The sequence below is a fragment of the Amphiura filiformis genome, chromosome 19 (genome assembly GCF_039555335.1).
Source record: "Amphiura filiformis chromosome 19, Afil_fr2py, whole genome shotgun sequence".
Taxonomy (NCBI): domain Eukaryota; kingdom Metazoa; phylum Echinodermata; class Ophiuroidea; order Amphilepidida; family Amphiuridae; genus Amphiura; species Amphiura filiformis.
In genome coordinates, this window is record NC_092646.1 from 30,202,773 (window position 1) to 30,222,311 (window position 19,539).

At 39.1% G+C, this 19,539-nt stretch overlaps 2 protein-coding genes across 6 annotated transcripts in view; one reads left to right on the plus strand and one right to left on the minus strand.

Moving 5' to 3' along the window:
• Nucleotides 1-6,141, plus strand: part of LOC140141166 (uncharacterized) — a 34,913-nt gene extending 28,772 nt beyond the window's left edge. For 3 of the 4 annotated variants that reach the window (XM_072162957.1, XM_072162956.1, XM_072162958.1), the window contains one exon: nucleotides 296-6,141. In XM_072162957.1, the coding sequence (XP_072019058.1) occupies nucleotides 296-2,406 (2,111 nt within the window). In that variant the 3' untranslated portion in view covers nucleotides 2,407-6,141. The remainder of the gene's footprint in view (nucleotides 1-295) is intronic. The other variant, XR_011857367.1, reaches the window with a different exon arrangement.
• An 8,783-nt stretch (nucleotides 6,142-14,924) lies between these two features.
• Nucleotides 14,925-19,539, minus strand: part of LOC140141167 (uncharacterized) — a 261,114-nt gene continuing 256,499 nt past the window's right edge. For both annotated transcript variants that reach the window (XM_072162959.1, XM_072162960.1), the window contains exon 8: nucleotides 14,925-19,151. In XM_072162959.1, the coding sequence (XP_072019060.1) occupies nucleotides 17,368-19,151 (1,784 nt within the window). In that variant the 3' untranslated portion in view covers nucleotides 14,925-17,367. The remainder of the gene's footprint in view (nucleotides 19,152-19,539) is intronic.

Genomic DNA, 19,539 nt, shown 5'->3' on the forward strand with positions numbered 1-19,539 from the left:
CATTTCGATGTTGTAGAATAATAGAGTTGACTTCCGCCGTCATTGCCCGGCAGTATTCGCACGCATCACCACATATTTTGTTCAGGGTCCAAGCTTTAAAAACTCCCGCCACATAACAATAAGGCTATTGAACAATAAGGCTAGTGTGGTGGTTGTGTGCAGTTCGCTCAAGCATATCGATATGCCAGTCCCTTGCCTTTGTTGATAAACATTAAGGTCAACTCATCTATGTAACTAATGTGTAACTTTCCTAAACTAATTTACACAATTCAATACTGTTCATCCCATTTTACAGACCTTTCACTGTCCGCTACACCAAACAAACCTGGAATCAAATTCACTGAACGAATGGTTGGCAAGATGAGCGTTGGAAACAAATCATCAGACTCGGACTTCATATTAACCATCGAAACACAAGACGTCGAGAAGATGATATCGGAAGACCCTAGTCATGCCGCGAATATCTACGGTTCTGTTAGTATACCGGCTTTATCCGACTCGCATTTGACCGTCTCAAATGGTCACTTCACACTGTTTAGTAAAAGTGACGGAAAGCATCACACCAGAGAGATGACCTATCGTATGTTGCTGACTAGCAATGAAGGGCAAACATACTACTTTGAAGGGGTGAAAGTTGTCAGCAAAGACTCTGCCTTTGAAATCGGCTTGAGCGATACCACTACGTTGAATGTGTCTTTATACAAAGGTGAAGATAACAAAGGAGATGTTGTTGGCACGGGGAGGCTTCATATCAGGGTGAAAGATTTCATCAAGCAGCTAAGCACAATGGTAGTTACCAACACAACAAGCCCACTTCAGCGACTCAAATGGAAGACCAAATTTGGTAATTTCTTCGCCGGCTGTCTGTGGGAAGTCTACGGGTTCGCGGGTTCGCCTGATACAGCCTTTAATCCCAATGCACCACCGCGGGAAAAACGCGCGTTGAAGTTAGATGATGTGGTTCCTAAGGTACATAAAGTATCAACGAAGGATGACACAGAGTTGCTGCTTACGAGGTACGAGGGAGGAACCAAAGGGCCGGTGATGTTGGTTCATGATCTTGGAATGAGCTCTCGTATATTTGTCGTTGATACGATTGAAACCAATCTATTGGAATATCTCGTCTCGAAAGGCTATGATGTATGGCTTGCGGATTGGCGTGCATCGATCTTACTCCCATCGCATAAGGAGAAATCTACCCTCGATGATAGTGCTAAGTACGACATTCCTGCTTTAGTCGACAAAATCTTAGAGGTCACCGGAAGTCCTGACATACAGGTTATGGGTCAATGTGGTGGATCGCTATTGGTGTTTGCGTCGTTATTGTCAGGTCAGCTCGAAGGGAAAATCCGATGCCTGATAGCGTCACAAGTAGCCTTCTTTACCCATCCCGAGAAGTCAACGTGGAAAGTGAATGTGCCACATCTTCTGTACGGCGACGGTCTGACGGCGTACACAGACACAGAGGTCGGTTGGAAAGGCAGATTCGTCAATCGTTTGTTTGAAACCGCAGCGGATTTGTCGACAGAATTCGGCGAGCATTGTTCCAACAGTGTTTGTCATAGAGTGACCATCATGTACGGTAGACTTTATGAGCATGATAACTTGAGCAAAGACACGCATGATAACCTCCACGAACAATTTGGCTTCTGCAGCGTGGCCTTCTTAAAGCACATGTCAAAATGTTTCAGCAAGAACTACTTGGTAAGCGCAGATGGTAAGAATATCTATCTACCGGATCACAACAAGAAGAAGCCCCTGGAATCAGTGGACTACATGGAACGCATGAGGTATCTGAACTTGCCTATTCTGTTCATTAACGGCGAAGATAATCGTGTGTATGACCCCAAGGGAATGGATCAATCGTACGAGCGCTGCAAAGAAGCGAATCCTGAGCAGGACTACCAGCGCAAAACCTCGCCTGGATATGGACATATAGATAGTATTATCGGTAAGGATGCTGTCCTTCACGTCTTCCCCAAACTCTTGCCTTTCTTGGACAAATACGCAGAAGCAGGTAGCGTTGTGAAATATACACCACAGAAGAAACAGTCGATAGTTCCAGAACTTACGGTAAAGGGAGACATGACTGATAGTAGTCTCGCGCACGCGTATCATTATGGTGGCGAAGATGAAAGCATGCATGCGCAGAATGGAGATTCTCAAGTGGGTAACGGGCATACCACTACGCATGAAAACGGTTCTAATAACAATGGACATCAGTTTAGTTGGCATAAGCATGGTAGGCAAGGCGGAATGAGAGACAGATCTCCAAAGAATTCACCCCGTAACTCGCCCCGTAGCTCACCGCGAAGCTCTCCACGCGCTTCACCGCGGACTTCACCCAGCGGTTCTCCAGATTTGGGTCGCAGGGAGTCTCTAGCACCGATAAATGAGCCACAGTGAATGCAAATACACACATTTTGACACCTTAATCTGCCGCTACTGAATTATAGATTCCGGTTGTTTATATCATTAAAGTGAACTCTGGATGACTGGGATTTAGAGGCTGATATGATATTTCTTGCATTACGGGAATGCATGTCCTGAGATATGAAAAGATGTGTTTTTATGCCCTTACGCGATGCTTCTCCAAATGTAACATAATAGAATTAGATAAAAATGAGCTTTAACATTCTAATGTACTATTAATAGCTACGATAATTTAACTTCTGTAAATAGATATACGGACGTTTTAGTCACTAGTCAGTGATTTTCTTTTTAAATCTGCAACCTTCGGGTTGCTAGTCCCGTGCTCTATCAATGTGATTTATCAAACGAGCTTGTTCCATCTATATTCTATTTCATCGTTATACCTTTTACTTTTAAATTTATTATTTATTGAGCATTTCACCAGAATCAAAAGGTTGCAAGGCTGAAAATGTGTATCCTACTTCATTGTTGTAACGCTTATTGTCAGGGGCTTGCACAGGTTTTCAAAAGTGGGACGGGTCTCGATTCCCCCGACCACCGACTGCACAAAAATTGTCGGCTCGCTTCGCTCACTGTAATTGGTAGACCCGACCTGGTGCAATTCAACCGACTGACAAAGGAGGGGTGTGACCCCTTTCGGATGGCCACTGCTTATTGTATGTCGGGTAACGAACTAGCTTAAGAATTTTTAAGACTTAATAATAATAATGATAATGTTAATATTAATTCGTCGGTCGCAACACATAGTGGCGTAGAGTGATTTTCCAAACTTTCCGTTTCACATAGTGGCGTATAGCTTTAGAGCTAACTATTATCCTATAACAGTTATTCCTTGTTAACTATTAAAGACACAGTTTAATAGTTTGAACCTTAAACTTCAATTTCAAATGGAATCGGGCCACTGAGAGATAACAGTGGAGAAGTATAGACCCCGTTACTAGTAGCATATCCTTCAAAAACGGTTTGCTTGGAAACATATTTTGTCCTTCACGTACGCCACTATGTGTTGCGACCGACGAATTATATTAATCCTAATCATAATTATATTTGTTGATAATTACATTGTATTATTATTATCATGTATCGTCATCATTCCCATCACCATCCTTAGAAGTAGTATTAGTAGTAGTATTTATTAGCATTATCATCAAACCAAAGTTATGCGTAGAAATGCAAAAATGTGTTGCTTTGTGCCTTACATTAATGACACTTTGTCTCCATAAAGCTATTAAAAAGAAGCCTTAAAGATGTTAAATTTCAGGGTAAAATGTCACTTGTGTCATTTGCGTGCGCCTAGCAGTGTGTTAATTCCTTTTGACATTACGGCGCGCAGAAACTGCTAATTTACTGCGTACTTTATCATGGGTTCCTATGGTCTGTGGTTCGATGCCGATAAAAGACACTTGCTGGTTTTTCAACTTTAGCTGTATATATGAAAACTTTTAACCAGATACCGTAACTTGCCGTACTTTATGATTCTTGTTTGCTATTATGGAATATCAAAGGGTGTTCATTTTCTTCAGGGCCGGATTTACCTTTTAGGGAGCCCTGGGCCAGGCCAAAATTCGGAGGCCCCAAACTCACCGTAAAGAAGGTATGTGCAATCAAGTGGTCAAGTTTTGGTTTACAAATAAGGGTCCTACTATACTGAGGATCGATTTAACTAGGACGTTTTGCGCGCGAAAAAATTTCAACTTCAGACAATTTTAGCCCAAAATGAAGGTGAAATTTGCTATGCAAAGGGCCAGTGTGCGCAAAGCGAGCAAAATAAGCAATTTTAGCATATTTTGGTCCAAAACATCGTGTTTTCGGTCTAAAAAGAAACATGCGCATAGCCACAGTGCATGGCCATAGCCCCAAATTATGGGGGCCCTGGGCCCGGGCCCATCTGGCCCAATTGTAAATCCGGCCCTGATTTTCTTATGTTTGTTTGTTTATTTGTTTTACATAGTATAGATTCAGTGATAAAATTAACCCAATCTAAATGCATCGCGGCGCTTCCAAAAAAAATCGAATCTTGAATCTGCGCATAGATAGTAGATATCATGTTCTTCTGTTTATATACAATAGGTTCAGAACTTAAGACTTGTTTTTCCATTTCATGATGCGCTCCGGGTTTTAGGTGACTTTCAAAAGGGAATTGTCTAGTAAAATGGGCTAATTATTGGTCAACTGAAGTGATTTCTTTTGACAATTCATGTTTTTTCCAGAGCATTTTTCATAAATAATTGGAACTTACAGGCGCATGTTTATAAGTTTAAGTTCAAAAAATAGTTTAAAATTGCATGCTTTACATGTATTTCTTCCCCTTATGTGATGGTGCTCGTTTTATAACATTTTATTCAAAGCCAAAATATTTTTGAATGTTAAATAAAACCTTTCAATATTCTTTAATGTAACAACCTTTCAAACCAGTCAGGCGGCGGATGACATGATCGAGCCGGCAACTCGTGAAACCGCCCGGCCGTATGGCATTTTCCATATACTCGGTTAGTTTTGTGGGGTTCATTATCGAACCCCAACGGTTTTAACTTGTATTTATATTATTTATCAACATAGGTCTATTTGTTTGTGATATTTCAAGCGTTTTAAAATTTCAAAATAATCCCATTCAATTACACGGTTGACGATGAAAATTTACTGAATTTAGGGACTGCACGTCATACACCACCTGAACCAGTGACGACATGTGGGTGTTTTGTGTGCATGTGTTTTCGAATTATCCAATAGTCATTATGATATTGATATCTTATTTATTTTATTTGTTCCGTACATTTCAAAATGTAAAATAAGATATAATTATGTTTGATAAGATTGAACTTAAATGTAATGGTCCAATGGTACTAATTTTTATCGCATTGACAAAGTCAAATTTTATGCATTGCATTGATTTTTTAATTGAATGTCTCAAAATACTAATTGTATGAAATATTTATGTCCAATTCTTGCTTCCTCTTCACGAGCCAGAATGACCTCTTCTTCGATGGCACAGTTTACTACACCTCTAATGAACCATCATAGATCAAATTTTGACCCCCGACTTGTGGAGTATGAGTTTTGGTACCCAACATATTCAAAGGTCATCCTATAAATGCATAAATATATTGGGGTTAAAGACATGTGTCGTGGGTTATGAGCATGTTTGAGATACAAACGCACTATGTGGGTGTCGTGCCAAGAGTGTATTTGCCGCCACTATATATAACTGCTCGATGTTCTCTGCGCATGACAAACACAGCGCAATCCACACCGCATCTTATACTAAAGCTCATCAATGTTTCGACTCATTTTGACGGTTTGTTTATTTTATCATTTTAAACTACTTGACTCCACATTAGAGGAGAAGCCATGAATAAACTCAATAAAGGTATCTCAGATTAAATCGGAAAATTGCTGCTTACGGATGACTTCCGTAGAGATATGTTCAGGGCATGACAGGATATGTAGACAATTTAACAAATCATTGTTTAGTAGGCCGTACCATAGACTCTAGAAAGATACACTCTTAGGAAAAAAAGATACAACTTAGAACCTTTTTTGTCCCGGATACAGCACCCTATTAAGGTGGCTGTGTACTCTCAGACATGCATGTAGTAAAAGTGCAATAACTTTGTAATTATTCGCGCAAAACATATAAAAGTATACATTTTTATGAAGGCAAGACATCAATAAATCTTAATATAAATACAGATTTGGGGTAAAAACAACAATTTTAAGAAAATCACAAAAAGTGAGTTTTTGGCAATATTTGTTAGGTACATCATAACAAAAAACACTCTTTCCAAAATATTTTATTTTGTTTTTAGCTCAATCTTGAGGCTCCATTCCAAAAACGGTTTTTTTATTTTTTTGATATTGGCCTTATTTTTTGAGATATTGACCATATAAGGCATCAAAATGAACTTTTTAAAATTCAAAAACGCCTATTTGCACAAAATGATGCCCAAAATCGGAAATAGACCAAAATATAAAAAATGAGAAAACCGTTTCTTGAGTCGATCATGCTTTTTACGATGATCATATTTGCTTACCTATAGATGCTGTATTTATTGAGTTATCGTGTACCTAATTCGTCATTTTACCGAGAAAATGAACATTGAAATAATGGCCGTTGAAGTTTAAAGTGGTCACATTTTGCACTTTCATCGAATCTCACAAGAGAATGCGACAGTTTTCGTTTTTGTAACTTATATTACGTGAACATCGGGTAAATCCACAGCCCCTTGAGAATTTTGAGCGAAATCCATTCATAACTTGATATTTAAATCGGGGGAAAGAACTTGAAAAACCCCACATTTTATCAGCTAAAACGGAGCCATTTGACCACTAGGTTTTTGTGAAATCTTCCGTGGTGTTTCCATAAGATGCGCCGCGCATGTAGATAAGCGTCGCGTATGCGTCGCGTATTTGTGCGTTAACAAATTGCGCGATACGCAACGCGATGAGTTGTTGCGCGCGTGTACCCTGGCTGGTACAACAATTTTTTCTTTCTAGTTTCAATTTCAAACACGAGTGGAATAGTGAAATAAAATCCTTAAAATATTGCAGTTGGAGTTACAAATCTGGATTTTCATTATTTGTATTTATAAAAAACATAACAAAGTACAAAAATATCAAAAAAACTCAATTTCGCGAAAGAAACAATGTCTATAGTACACAGCCGCGTTAAAGCAATGTTCTAAGTTCTATGAAGAACATTTAAAAGTTTTTAAGCCAAGAAAATATTTCTTTGTAGAACTTTAAACCTTAAGGAACCATTAAGAAAGAGTGTTCAAAATATAACAGAAAAATTGGTTCTTAGCCAAGAAAAAGCATTTTTAGTGCCAAAAAGGGTTAACACTACTTTTCACTTTTCTAAACTTTGTAATGAGTTTCTTAATTATTTAGAAAGTTCCTATGCCTATTTAAATCTTTAAGGTTCTGTATAGAACTTTTCAAGGTTCTTTCTTTATAGAACCTTATCATTGCTTAGGGTGCTGTATATGGGACAAAAAAAAAGGTTCTTAGGTGCACCTTTTATTTACTAAGAGCTAGTGTATCGTTTATAGAATGATTAATAGGAGGGAACATTAAATGCTCTGATGTTAATATATACACTCTTAAAAAAGAGGTTCCAATTAGAACCTAAACAGGTTCGTAAGCTGTACTGTATGTATAATCTTATATAGATCTATAAAAACTAAGCTGGTTGGGCAAAGGCCAGAAAGAACCATTTTAGCCCGCATTTTAGACATGCAAAAGGTTCGGTAAAGGCCAGAAAGAATCATTTGAGGGTTCTTTGAATTCCCTAGAACCCTAGCTGTTCTGTAGGCCCTATGTAGAACCCCAAGAACCATTTTTTTTTCTAAGAGAGTAGTAATTAGCCTAATCAATCCCAATTGGAGGATTTTGTTACTTCATAATTACATTCCTCAAGTTATTGAACTTTGACCTCAAATGTCACTAAAATGGTCTTAGCTACGGTATGTGAAGATTTGAAAAAAAAGTCTATCATGAAAAACTATTTACCTAACGTTAATCCCATAGGGGAAGGGGAAGATGGCGACACAATAGATCTGTGATATCTGTTTTTATGCTTTTTTGGTCAAAAAAAGGTTCAAATTTGCCCATTAGCGGGTGAAGGTTCTTTATGCTTTCTTGGTCAAAAGAATCCAAAATTTGGGAAAAGGTTAAAAAATCCTACAAATGTGGGTCGAAGTACTAATCCTCCATTGAACCATGTATATACAATTCGTCAACTCATTGGGGTGATAAGTAGGGAGGGGGAAAAGTGGGGGAGGGGGTCTTGGAGAACTAACGTATATTTCAAATTGCATTAGACATATTAGAATTCACATGTGTGACGTGAAGGGAGAATGAGTAACCTGTTTTTAATTGTATCTTCTTGCCCTTTTTAACAAGTTGAAACTGCTGCTAAACCGGGTGTTAAATTTGAATTAAACTTGCCGCATTTTATTATAGTCGTTGTTTATGTTTGCTTATTTTGTCTCGGTCTCGCTATGTAATATATATCCACCCCTCTCACATCCAAACCACCTAAATCGAAATATAGTCTGTATAACTTCCTCGAGTCCGGATTTAGATATCGTTTTTTATTGTATCTCTAAAATATGAGAAGTATATAAAAGTATTCATTTTTAGAAAGGATATGATACAAGGAATGCTATTTGAAGATTCCTGCAATTTTTTTTTAAATTTTACTGCCTCTATGAAGGTACTATTATAGTTAAGGTGGTACTACACCCCTTGATAAATTATCTGACTATTTTTACATTTTTCTCAAAAAATAATAACACACTGGTAACAAAAGTTATGTATATTATAGGGGCAAGGAAAACAGTTACTACACTAAAATTTCAGTGACTCAAGACAAGCGGTACGTTAATTATGATAAGAAAAGAGGTACCGCTAGAATGTTAAGCCTACCTCATTTCTTAACATATAATGAACCACTTGTCTTGAATCACTGGAATTTCAGCGAAGTAACCGTGCCCCTAATATAATATAGACCTACATAACTTTTGTTAACAGTGTGTAGTTATTTTTTGAGAAAAATGCCAAATTAGTCACAAAATTTACCAGGGGGTGTAGTACCACCTTAAAGGGGCACTTCGTGATCCATAACCTCATCCCCAACTTACTCCATAAAAAGTTGAGATTTTTATACAATGATCAGAAACCGGGATCTTTTGTACTAGCGTCAAGATCTTGCCCAACGGGCGCACCGACGTTGAATTAACGCGAAACGTTGAAAATTAGATTGAAAACGTCGAAAATTGGATTGAACGTCGAAACGATCCAGCATTGATATTGATACTACGTTGTATCAACGTTGTATCCACGTTGAAACAACGTCGAAATTTCGACCCGATTTCATCCTGCTTTTGTAAATAATGATTTAAAAAATAGTAATAATTGACCTTTTTCCCTCTATCCCACAATGCACTATTCCAGGGGGTATGACGTAGTTCATCAACCTCATAGATCGTGTGCATCCGAAGGTCTTTGCCATACCTTTGCAATTATTGAATACACGAGTGATGCAGTTACAGAGCGACGCAGAACATCTGGGTAAGAGATTGTGTTTACATTTTATTTTCATCTCCGAAAAAAAAGTGAAACGGACGCCGACAAAATATCACGGCGTGTCCCGTCATTAGTTTATCACCATTAGGTCTATAAAATATATACAAAGTTAGGTTTCAATAGCAGGAAACTTCTTTTGGGTGATGACACCATGTCCATAAGGCATAAAAATGTTGTTTTTTGCCCCCGAAAGGTATTAGTGATCGCGGCGCCATTATCGTGATTATCGGGGATTCCTTTTTTTGTGATGAAGGCACCAGCCGAAATGTCCGTATTCCAGAATGTAATGAACTTAACTCTGTACTCCCCCGGGGAGATGATGTAGTTTGCGACACTCATACCCCCTGGAATAGTGCATGATGGGAAAGAGGGGAAAAGGTCTAGGGTTCATACCACTAAATCCGCATGTGAAGCGGTTTCCGGTAAAAGTTTATCACGACTATAGTCCCAACTTTGCATAAAAATTGTGCAAAATCGGTACAATATTAACAATTTTAGTGTTGCAAATCGTGTTTTGCTAGAACTTGTGAATGTGATCTCTACTAATTTGAACAGAAAACGCGAAATTCGAGTGATGTTTACGATGATGAGCGCATGAACACACGAGGTCAAAACGCGGTTAGCAGTCGGACGTAAACACGGGAAAATCGGGCCTTTTTATATAGCGATAAAAAAAAAAAAAAGTAGACCTAAAATATGGTGTCATTTTCAGATATGTTATGCAGAATTTTGTTCTGATTAAGATGATATCAAATATATATTTCAAGGTAAGACGTAACTCGACTTATAGCCTAAAACGTGACCCCTATTTTGCACGTAAAGTCTATGGAAAGCTATTTTGTGGCATGTACCCTCTATACGTACCCGTTTCAGCCCGGAGTTTCATTTGATCGCCGTCGTGGTTCGTGCAGTCGGCCGGCCGGGTCGTAACAGGCCAGTGAGCACAGGATAAGATTTCGACGTTGTAGCATCGTTGAAATTAGGTTGAAATTTCGAATTGTATCAACCGTTGATACATCGTTAATTCAAACTTTCAGCACATGTTTTCATATAATTCTCCTAATTCAACGTCGAAATCGGTGTTTCAACGTTGATAAAAATCCTTACCTGTGCCCATCATGCCCACCGGGTAACCTCTGGGCCACGCTACTCTCATAGTAGTACTGGTAGTCAGCATGCTTGGGCTATTTTATTAAAGACAATAAATTTAATGCCCACGTGACTAGATGGCCGCTGACATTGCAGCTTCTACACCGGAAGACTGTTAAACTTGACTTTTGGCACAGCGGGTTTTCTTCTTATGTATTTCAATGCAAACGCGCCATGCGTGTCCAGATTTTCAAGAAAATTTGTCGTTTTGCAACTTTGTAGTGTTATTGTAAGAGTTACCGTCGATAATTTTTTCTGGCGGTAAATACTTTTCGACATTTAGCATGTTTAGTTCTTGAAAACGTGAAAAATGTGAAAAAGTGAGAGTGGGAGGGATGAGGAAGAAAGAGAGGAGAGGGAGAGACGGAAAGACTAGAAAAAGAAGAATTCGAGAGGAGAGAGTATGGACCGGGAGGAAGTGGGGAGACTGATCATGGGGGGGGGGGGCAGGAGGAAGCAAAATAGAGAGTAGAAATAGACATTGATGGAAGGGCGACACTGTGGCCATGCACAAGTGCTTTGGGGTTCGACAGGCTCATAAACGGACCTTTTGTGATTTTAGGGCCTATTTGCAACGTTTTTACTGAAAAAAGTGGACTTTGTCATTCGGATTGGCATGCATTTTGTCAAATTAATGTAGATCAATTCACCAATGTAAAGACGAGAGGGTGCTAGACCATTAACAACACTGGTGTTAACGTAATCTTTTCTCTCCCGGTTTTATTGACATAAGCAATCACCTCTATTGAAATAAGCTGATTGGTACTTCAGAGTTAACAATGAAGTCAGATTACAGTAACTTACTGAATCCCTTGCGTTTTCGTATCTGAACAAAAGACTTACGGAACCTGAAAAGATAAAAAGACCCATGCCGTCGTTTTATCTTTTCAGTTTCTGTTTCCGTAACCGTATCCGTTTTTGTAAGTCATTGTTATTCTGAAGTGGTTGTCTCCCAGGTGTGACCAATCTTTTATTCTAGCCTTTTGTTAGTTATTGAAAATTTGAAGCTCGTGAATTTCAGTTTTCGTTTTGGTAAGTTATATTGATTTCTTACATAAAATCTTGAGATGTGCGGTTGGGTGCTAATCTAGACAAAAGAAGAGTCGAAATTTTACGGTCCTAAATTCACGGGAAATTGTACGGCTTCAATTGACTTGTGTTTGGTGTATATGCACTTACGCCTAGACGGAAGGGGCTCCTAAAAATAGTCTTGCATTGAAATATATACTAACCATGTTGCCAAGTTATAAGCAAAAGTCTTTCATATTGGCGATGAAACGAGCGTTTAAAATAGTCAAATATCTCCCAATGAGGTGCGTACAAGTGGTGATTTGGTAATCATGTTTTATATTGAAATGCAATACAAAAGAATTGCACTGGAGCAAATATAATGTATTCTATTCATTCGTAGCAATGGTAAGCTAATCTGATAATTGGCTGGGTCTATATGTAAGGCTCGGGTTTATTTTAAATGTTATTTTTGCAGAGCTTATTTTCAGTCATGGATCATACTGATCAATTTCGCAACGGATGGAGAGGGAGGGAGGGAGGGAGGGAGGGAGGGAGGGAGGGGGGAAATACTTGAAACTGAACAAGTGAGAGTGGGAGGGGTGAGGAAGAAAGTAAGGAGAGGGAGAGACTGAAAGACTAGAAAGAGAAGAACTCGAGAGGAGTGAGTAGGGACTGGGGAGGGAGTGGGGAGACTGATCATGGGGGGGGCAGGAGGAAGCAAAATAGGGAGATAGACATTGATGGAAGGGCGACACTGTGGCCATGCACAAGTGCTTTGGGGTTCGACAGGCTCATAAGCGGACCTTTTGTGATTTTAGGGCGTATTTGCAACGTTTTTACAGAAAAAGGTGGACTTTGTCATTCGGATTGGCATGCATTTTGTCAAATTTATGTAGATCAATTTACCAAGAGGGCGCTAGGCCATTAAAAACACTGGTGTTAACATAATCTTTTCTCTCCCGGGTTTATTGACATATAAGCAATCACCTCTATTGAAATAAGCTGATTGGTACTTCAGAGTTAACAATGAAATCAGATTACAGTAACTTACTGAATCCCTTGCGTTTTCGTATCTGAACAAAAGACTTACGGAAACTGAAAAGATAAAAAGACCCATAGTATACAAATATTGACTGCTATACGCTGGCGAAATTACGTAATAATCGGATTAACTACCATAGCAATAGGTGAAAACAAGTTTTGAATATACCGCGCTGCACTGATACGTTACGCGGTACCTCTGCATTGAACCATATCATGTTGATCACTTGCACCTGTAAGATAAGTATCTTTGAAAAGACCGGTATTGTATTCAATCTATGATTATAGACATACACAGGTGATGAGTGCAACCTGCTTGTAGTGCGGCGCGGTATATTCAAAATTGTTTTCACTAATATTGCTATGGTAGTTAATTCGATTTATTACGTAACTTCGCCAGCGTATGAGGGGCATGGTTAAGATTATAGGCCCAAGGTGATCTCAAAACCATGCTATGACCCGAGGCGCAGCCGAGGGTCATAGCATGATTTTGAGATTACCGCGGGCCATAATCTTAACCATGTCCCGAATATAGCAGTCAATATTTGCTTTATATACCGAATGGATACGTGGATGTTGCGATTGCGCAGTTTGATCGGGACGCACGTGACCGGTCCATAGTTCATTGCCATGGACTGGTCCATAGTTCATGTTGAGGGCACAGTTAATTCAATGACTGCACATTCAACCAATCAGATGACAGGAATCTATATATGAGGTATATAATGCCTTTTATAAAATAGACTAAGCTATAGAATAGTGTACGTGTAGTACTCCCGATTTAGAAAAGTCCAGAACTATGTTATTGGAATTTTACCAAAAAATGTTATCTTGTTTTGTCAGATGAAACCAATCCTAATCCTTTAATTCGATTTAACAAGGAGAATTTAAATTTGCATAATTTGAGATCGTGTTAAATGTAATCCAAACATAACTCTTCAAATAAGTTTTTGCAAGATATTCAGAAATCTACTTAATATACATAATGTTATTTTATTAGAATATTTAACAGAACACGTCGTCCAATCTTAGTTACCGTTTATTAAAGAGGAAGCCCCGCCAGAGCAGTTCTTCCGGTGTGAACCAAACCTGCCTGGTTATCAAATTAATCCGTGACATGGTTATCTCTGAATTTTACAAGTGCTCATTGATGTTTTAATGTTATTAAATCAATTAGCACCTGTCAAATACAAAGATAACCTTGTCACTGATTGATTTAACAGGCAGGTTTGGTTTACACCAGAAAAACTGCTCTGACGGGCTTCTTTAACAAATTGCACACAAAATATGCATGTCCCAAATAATTATCGGTATTTGACAATATCATCTGATTTAATCTATCATTATAATGAATTGTATTCATTGACTATCGATATTGGCTCTCAAATCATTCATAATTATAGTTTCGGTAGCATGATTTCATAACGCCGTTACCCCTCTCGCCATCCGTCACGCCTTCCATATGGACTGTGTAATATTATGTGCCACAGGGGCGTACCAATATTTTCTTTCCCTTCTTTCGATGTACCCAAATGTTCTTGACCTATTGGCCTATTGCTTTTCTACGTCTTTTTAAAACGTAAAATTACAACCGTGCCCCACAATGGTGTGCCAAGAATAATTGCTTCCCAACCCGACCCCCACTCAGGAGCACATAATTATTGCACAGCCCTTTAAGGGATATGGAATGAGCGTTTTGAGCGTTTCGACAGTATTCTTTATGGGACATGAGAGCACCTCAGACAGTATCGAATCGCATTCTGAATACGAAGCATGTCTTTCTGTTAGCAACTAATTTTCATTTTTTGAAAATCACGATATAATACAAATTTTATGACAAATTATAAAAATTTGATATTTTTCAAATTTTGATATATAACAGTCCTCGAAGTAAATTTTATAAATCTAATGATATATTCTTAAAGTGTATGTAGCTGGGAGGAAAAGCCGACGATCAATTGAAAATTTTGACCTTTCATATTGAAGATATGGATTTTTTCCCCAAAAGACCTAATTTTGAGGGGGTTTTGGGAAAAAAATCCATATCTTCAATATGAAAGGTCAAAATTTTCAATTGATCGTCGGCTTTTCATCCCACCTACATACACTTTAAGTATAAATCATCAGATTTATATAGTTTACTTCGAGTACTGTTAAATATTAAAAATATCAATTTTTAATGATTTGCCATAAAATGTGTATTACATTGCGAATTTCAAAAAATCAATATTATTTGATATCAGAAGGACATTCTTCGTATTCAGAATGCAATTCGATATGTCTGATGTGCTCTAATGTCCCACAATAAATACTGTCCAAACGTTCATACCCCTTCCTTAACCCACCAAGTTATCAGGAAAAATGGGTGATACTTAATTTACTTTAATATTCATAAATAATATTCATAAATTTACAAACTTGAGGTATATAGTAATCCTAGAATCATAATAATTTGCAAATAAATTAATAGAGCCTGATGTGTAAATCCACAAAATTAACCAGGCCTACTCAGTTTTATAAGCAGCCATCGTTCGTAAGTCGTTCAAGGAAAAAACTCATGGTGTTATATGGAAGATGTCGTCTCTAAATTGGCACCTCGTTTCTAAAAAGAATTGAGCAAGAAACAACGGAAATCTAGGGTCAGAAAGTCCGTTATCATGCGTCAAATCAAAATATTTCAATCAGATATCCATGGAAAAACTTTCCCGGGTGAAGATAGCACGTATGAACGCACACTTTTTGTGCTGTACGATGCCGCGCCCCTGACTATCTCATGGAGTACAACTTTTGATTAGGGAAAAAAAACATGATAAGGGACTTACGGACCCTAAATCTCCATCGTTTCATGCTCATTTTGTAGTGTAAAATTAAAACAGCTTCCGTACAAAATGTTTCGGATTTCTGTTTAATTGAACGAATTACGAACAATGGCGGTTTATAGAACTAAGTAGTTAGTTATTGGGCTAAGTGTACCTTTGACATATCCTTAGTATAGTATTTAGCCTGACTTTGGTATAGTTTCTGTGGTAAAGAGAATTGGAGGATGATTGTTTTTGCTGATTGGTTTTTTTTTTTCAGAAGGAATCAAACCTTTTAAACTTGGTTTCTCAAAACTAAATTTTAGACGGTAGGCGTTGCATTACAAACTCGGACAAGGTCTAATCCTAACTTTAACCCTAAACCAATTAACCATAACCCTAACCCTCATTCTAGAGCGTGTAATGTACCATTTTTATACAAAAAAGAAAAAGAAAAAAGCGCAGTGATTTATAGTGCGCTATACGCACAAGCACAACGTCTAGACGTTGATCCACAAGCCTCAGTACACCTTACAGGTTGTCGCTGACCACTATACGGCCCACATCATTTCACAAACCATTAATTAACAATTCAGGGACTTTGCTGCTACAAGAGCGCACACACTAGGCATTCCACAATTAACCTTCGCAACCAGGATCAGCTCCAGAGTTTCGTACGGGTTACAACGAGACAAATTAGCAGTAAGTTCCTTGTCCAGAGGAATTTCAAGCTAACTCAATTTTTCTACGAGAGCGTGGCGTACTAGGCACCGCCAGGGTTCGAACCCGCAACCTCTCGCACCATAGTCGAACGCCTTAATGATTGAGCTAACTTGACGAGCTCGAGGATTGATTAAGTTATTACGACGAACAAACTCTTCCAATGAATGATTATAAGCTGCTATTTTCTTTCTAATGCTTTTTAAAGCTCTTTCCCTCAATTTGATGTGTCAATTTCAGCTCCAGAGTATTTGTGGATGTCTCGCGTCATGCATGTCAAACATACTCCCCCAAACAAACACCTGAGAAAAATTGTAGCACCCTACTTATTATTTTCAAAGTCAGAAGTATTAACTTAAAGAATAATTAAAGATAAATATTTGAACAAGCAGCTGCAATTTGTACATTTGACAGTTTGTCTGAACACTATAAGATCAGAGTACTCCGGCTATATATATAAATGCGCTTTTATAAATGCGCACGTGACCACCTCCGCGCTGCCATAACAGCTATAGACAGTAGTCCTGTCCACACGGAGGGCTATTTTTGCTCGAGCACCGCGTTGCTCGAGCACAGACTCGGGGAAATCTGCCGTCTGAACGCTTTCGAGGATTCCAGTCCTCGAGTTTTCCCCAAATTTATCCCCTAGAAATTTAGGGGATTTCACAGGTTCCCCGAGTGGTGCTCGAGCTCTACTGTGCAGCAAAATTGTCTATTTTGTTCAACTTTGTGATTATATTGTAAACGTTTCCGTCGTTGAATATTTTTTTCCGTCGTCAAATACTTTCAAAATGTTGTTTTTGATAACATTCGGAATTGCAAAATGTGTAATAATTTTGCAATTCAATTAACACTTATTAAAAGTTAAATTTGATGATATTTATCTACAGAGTTCCTATCCCTTTCTGTATATAGTGGTCAATGCATGAGGATTTGGTCACGCTTCCTAGTCTTGGTATGTCGTGCCCATGGGTCACGTGCGCATTTATAAAAGCGCATTTATAGATATAACCGAAGTACACTGAAGATTAGAATGTCAGAGATTAGCAGCTTGGCACACCTCATCAATATTGTCAACTCAATTTCGTGGTACAGTCTCTGCTTTCGCACTTCTGGCATCACGTATGTTCTAAACTGGTGTGCCGGGAGTGTCCTGCGAAGCGGCTGACTGGGAATATCGATCAAGAAATGGTAGTAACTTCTTGAATATGTCCTCCTCTGATTTCTTGCCCATCATATGATCCAAATGTCCATACCCTTCAAAAACTAGCCTCTGGTAGTCTTGCTCTGGAAACGCCTCTTTGCATCTTTCGTACGCGCGTAATGTCGCCGCTGGTGGGAAAGCCTTGTTTTCTTTCCCGCTGTAGAACATGATGGGTACATCTAACCGCTTCATGTGCGCCATGTACGCTTTAGACTCGAGCCGTCGTCTACTGTCAAAATCCGGCAGATACAGCGCCGAGTTCCCATTCTCATCTACTAGATGCTGCTTGCGCATACATGCAGATAAGTGTTTGAAGAACGTTGCCGTGCCGTACCCGAAAACCTCGTGAAGAGAAGCATGGGTTTGTGGATTCAAGTTTTCATGTTCCCACATGAGACCGTACATGAATGTAATACGATGGCATACGTGATTGTCACAGTGCTCATCAAATGACGTGGTGGCGTCACTGAAAGCCTCCACGAACATATTTAGAGCACGAGACATGATTCCAGCTTTTGAGTCTGTATACGCGTGAAGACCTTGCACGCCGAGACCGTGTAAGATGTTTGGTACCCGTGTGTGCGCTTTTAACCAATTGACTGCTGATGGTATGGTACAGAAGGCAACTTGGGATGCTACAATCGACCGGATCTTCCCTTCAAGCTGTCCCGAGACCATTGACATAAAGAATGTGATGGAACCAACACAATGTACCACAACCTGTACATCTTTCGCGCCTGTTTCGGCTAGGATTCGATTGATCGCCATGGGCATATCATACTTCGCTACCGAGTCTAAGTTGTGCTGTAATTCATGGGCGGCCATCATCACAGACGCGCGCCATTCCACTACCCATACGTCGTAATCATGCTCCACAAGAAATTCCAAGAAGTTCTTATCGATTGTATCCAGTGTGTAGATCTCGGTGGACACACCCATTCCGTGGGCGAGCATCACCGGGCCTTTTGTGCCGCCTTTGTATCGCGTCAACGCTAATCGAATGCCGTCGTCCGTTTTGAAACAAAACACTTCCGGTTCAATTCCTTTTACGTTCAGAGGTCGTTTCTCCCTAGGCGGCGCATCCGGATCGAATGGGGAGCTAGCCGATGTCAGCATGCCGTAAGTCTCCCATAAAATACCCATATAGAATCTGCTAAATCTGGCTTTCCATCTTAGCTTTTCCATGGCGCTCTGTGTGTTGATTACTTCGCTGTTAAGCATCTCTTTCATGAAGTCCTTCCATGTCATGAGAAGCTTTCCCGCCGCTACTGCACGCCCACTGTTACTAACATCCGTGCCTTCGTACACAATAAGATTCATTTCCGTGGTATCCGTCATACCCATTTCAAATGCCGAATCCTTATGCACTTCTTTCTTACCATAAAGGTAATATTGCTTCCCTTCCTCGCTTGTCAAAACCATCTTATATACAGTCTCACGCGTTTCGATTTTATCATTGCTTTTGGCCAAAAGCTGAAACCGTCCATATAATATTGTCATTGGATGCTCGGAGAGGGCGTTGCAGATTACTGTGCCGCGAATCTGAGCCGAGTGCTCCATGTCCAACTTGATCATTTTCTGGACATCACGTGATTCGATGGTCAGAGCAAGGTGGCAGTGATGGGGTTGATTGTTGAAGTACAACTCGCCGGACATCTTTTCGTTGAAGCGAATGCCAGGCTTGACTATGTCTACTTTCCGATCCCGACCTGCGTAAAATAAGGTAAAATATGGAATAATAAACCAATAATTCCAGCGGCTCTCTTTCAAAAAGAAAAAAGAAAAAATTCTTTATTGAAAATGTCAAATTTGGCACATGCACAATTGATTGATGAATCTACAAAAGGTCTATCTCAACATCATTACCTCAATTAGCTTGATTAAAAAGTCATCTATGTAATGCAGTGACGTGACTCGAGTAATCCGACGAGGGGGGGCACCGAGATTGATTGAGGAGCAATGGCTTTGATTGACGGAAACTCGTCTTTTTCGGTATTTTTTCTATGGAATTTCACTGACGTAATGAAAAATATTTTAAATTATAGCCAAAACGTTGGAAACTGTTTTCGGCAGTCATTAACTGTAAAATTCTTTCTT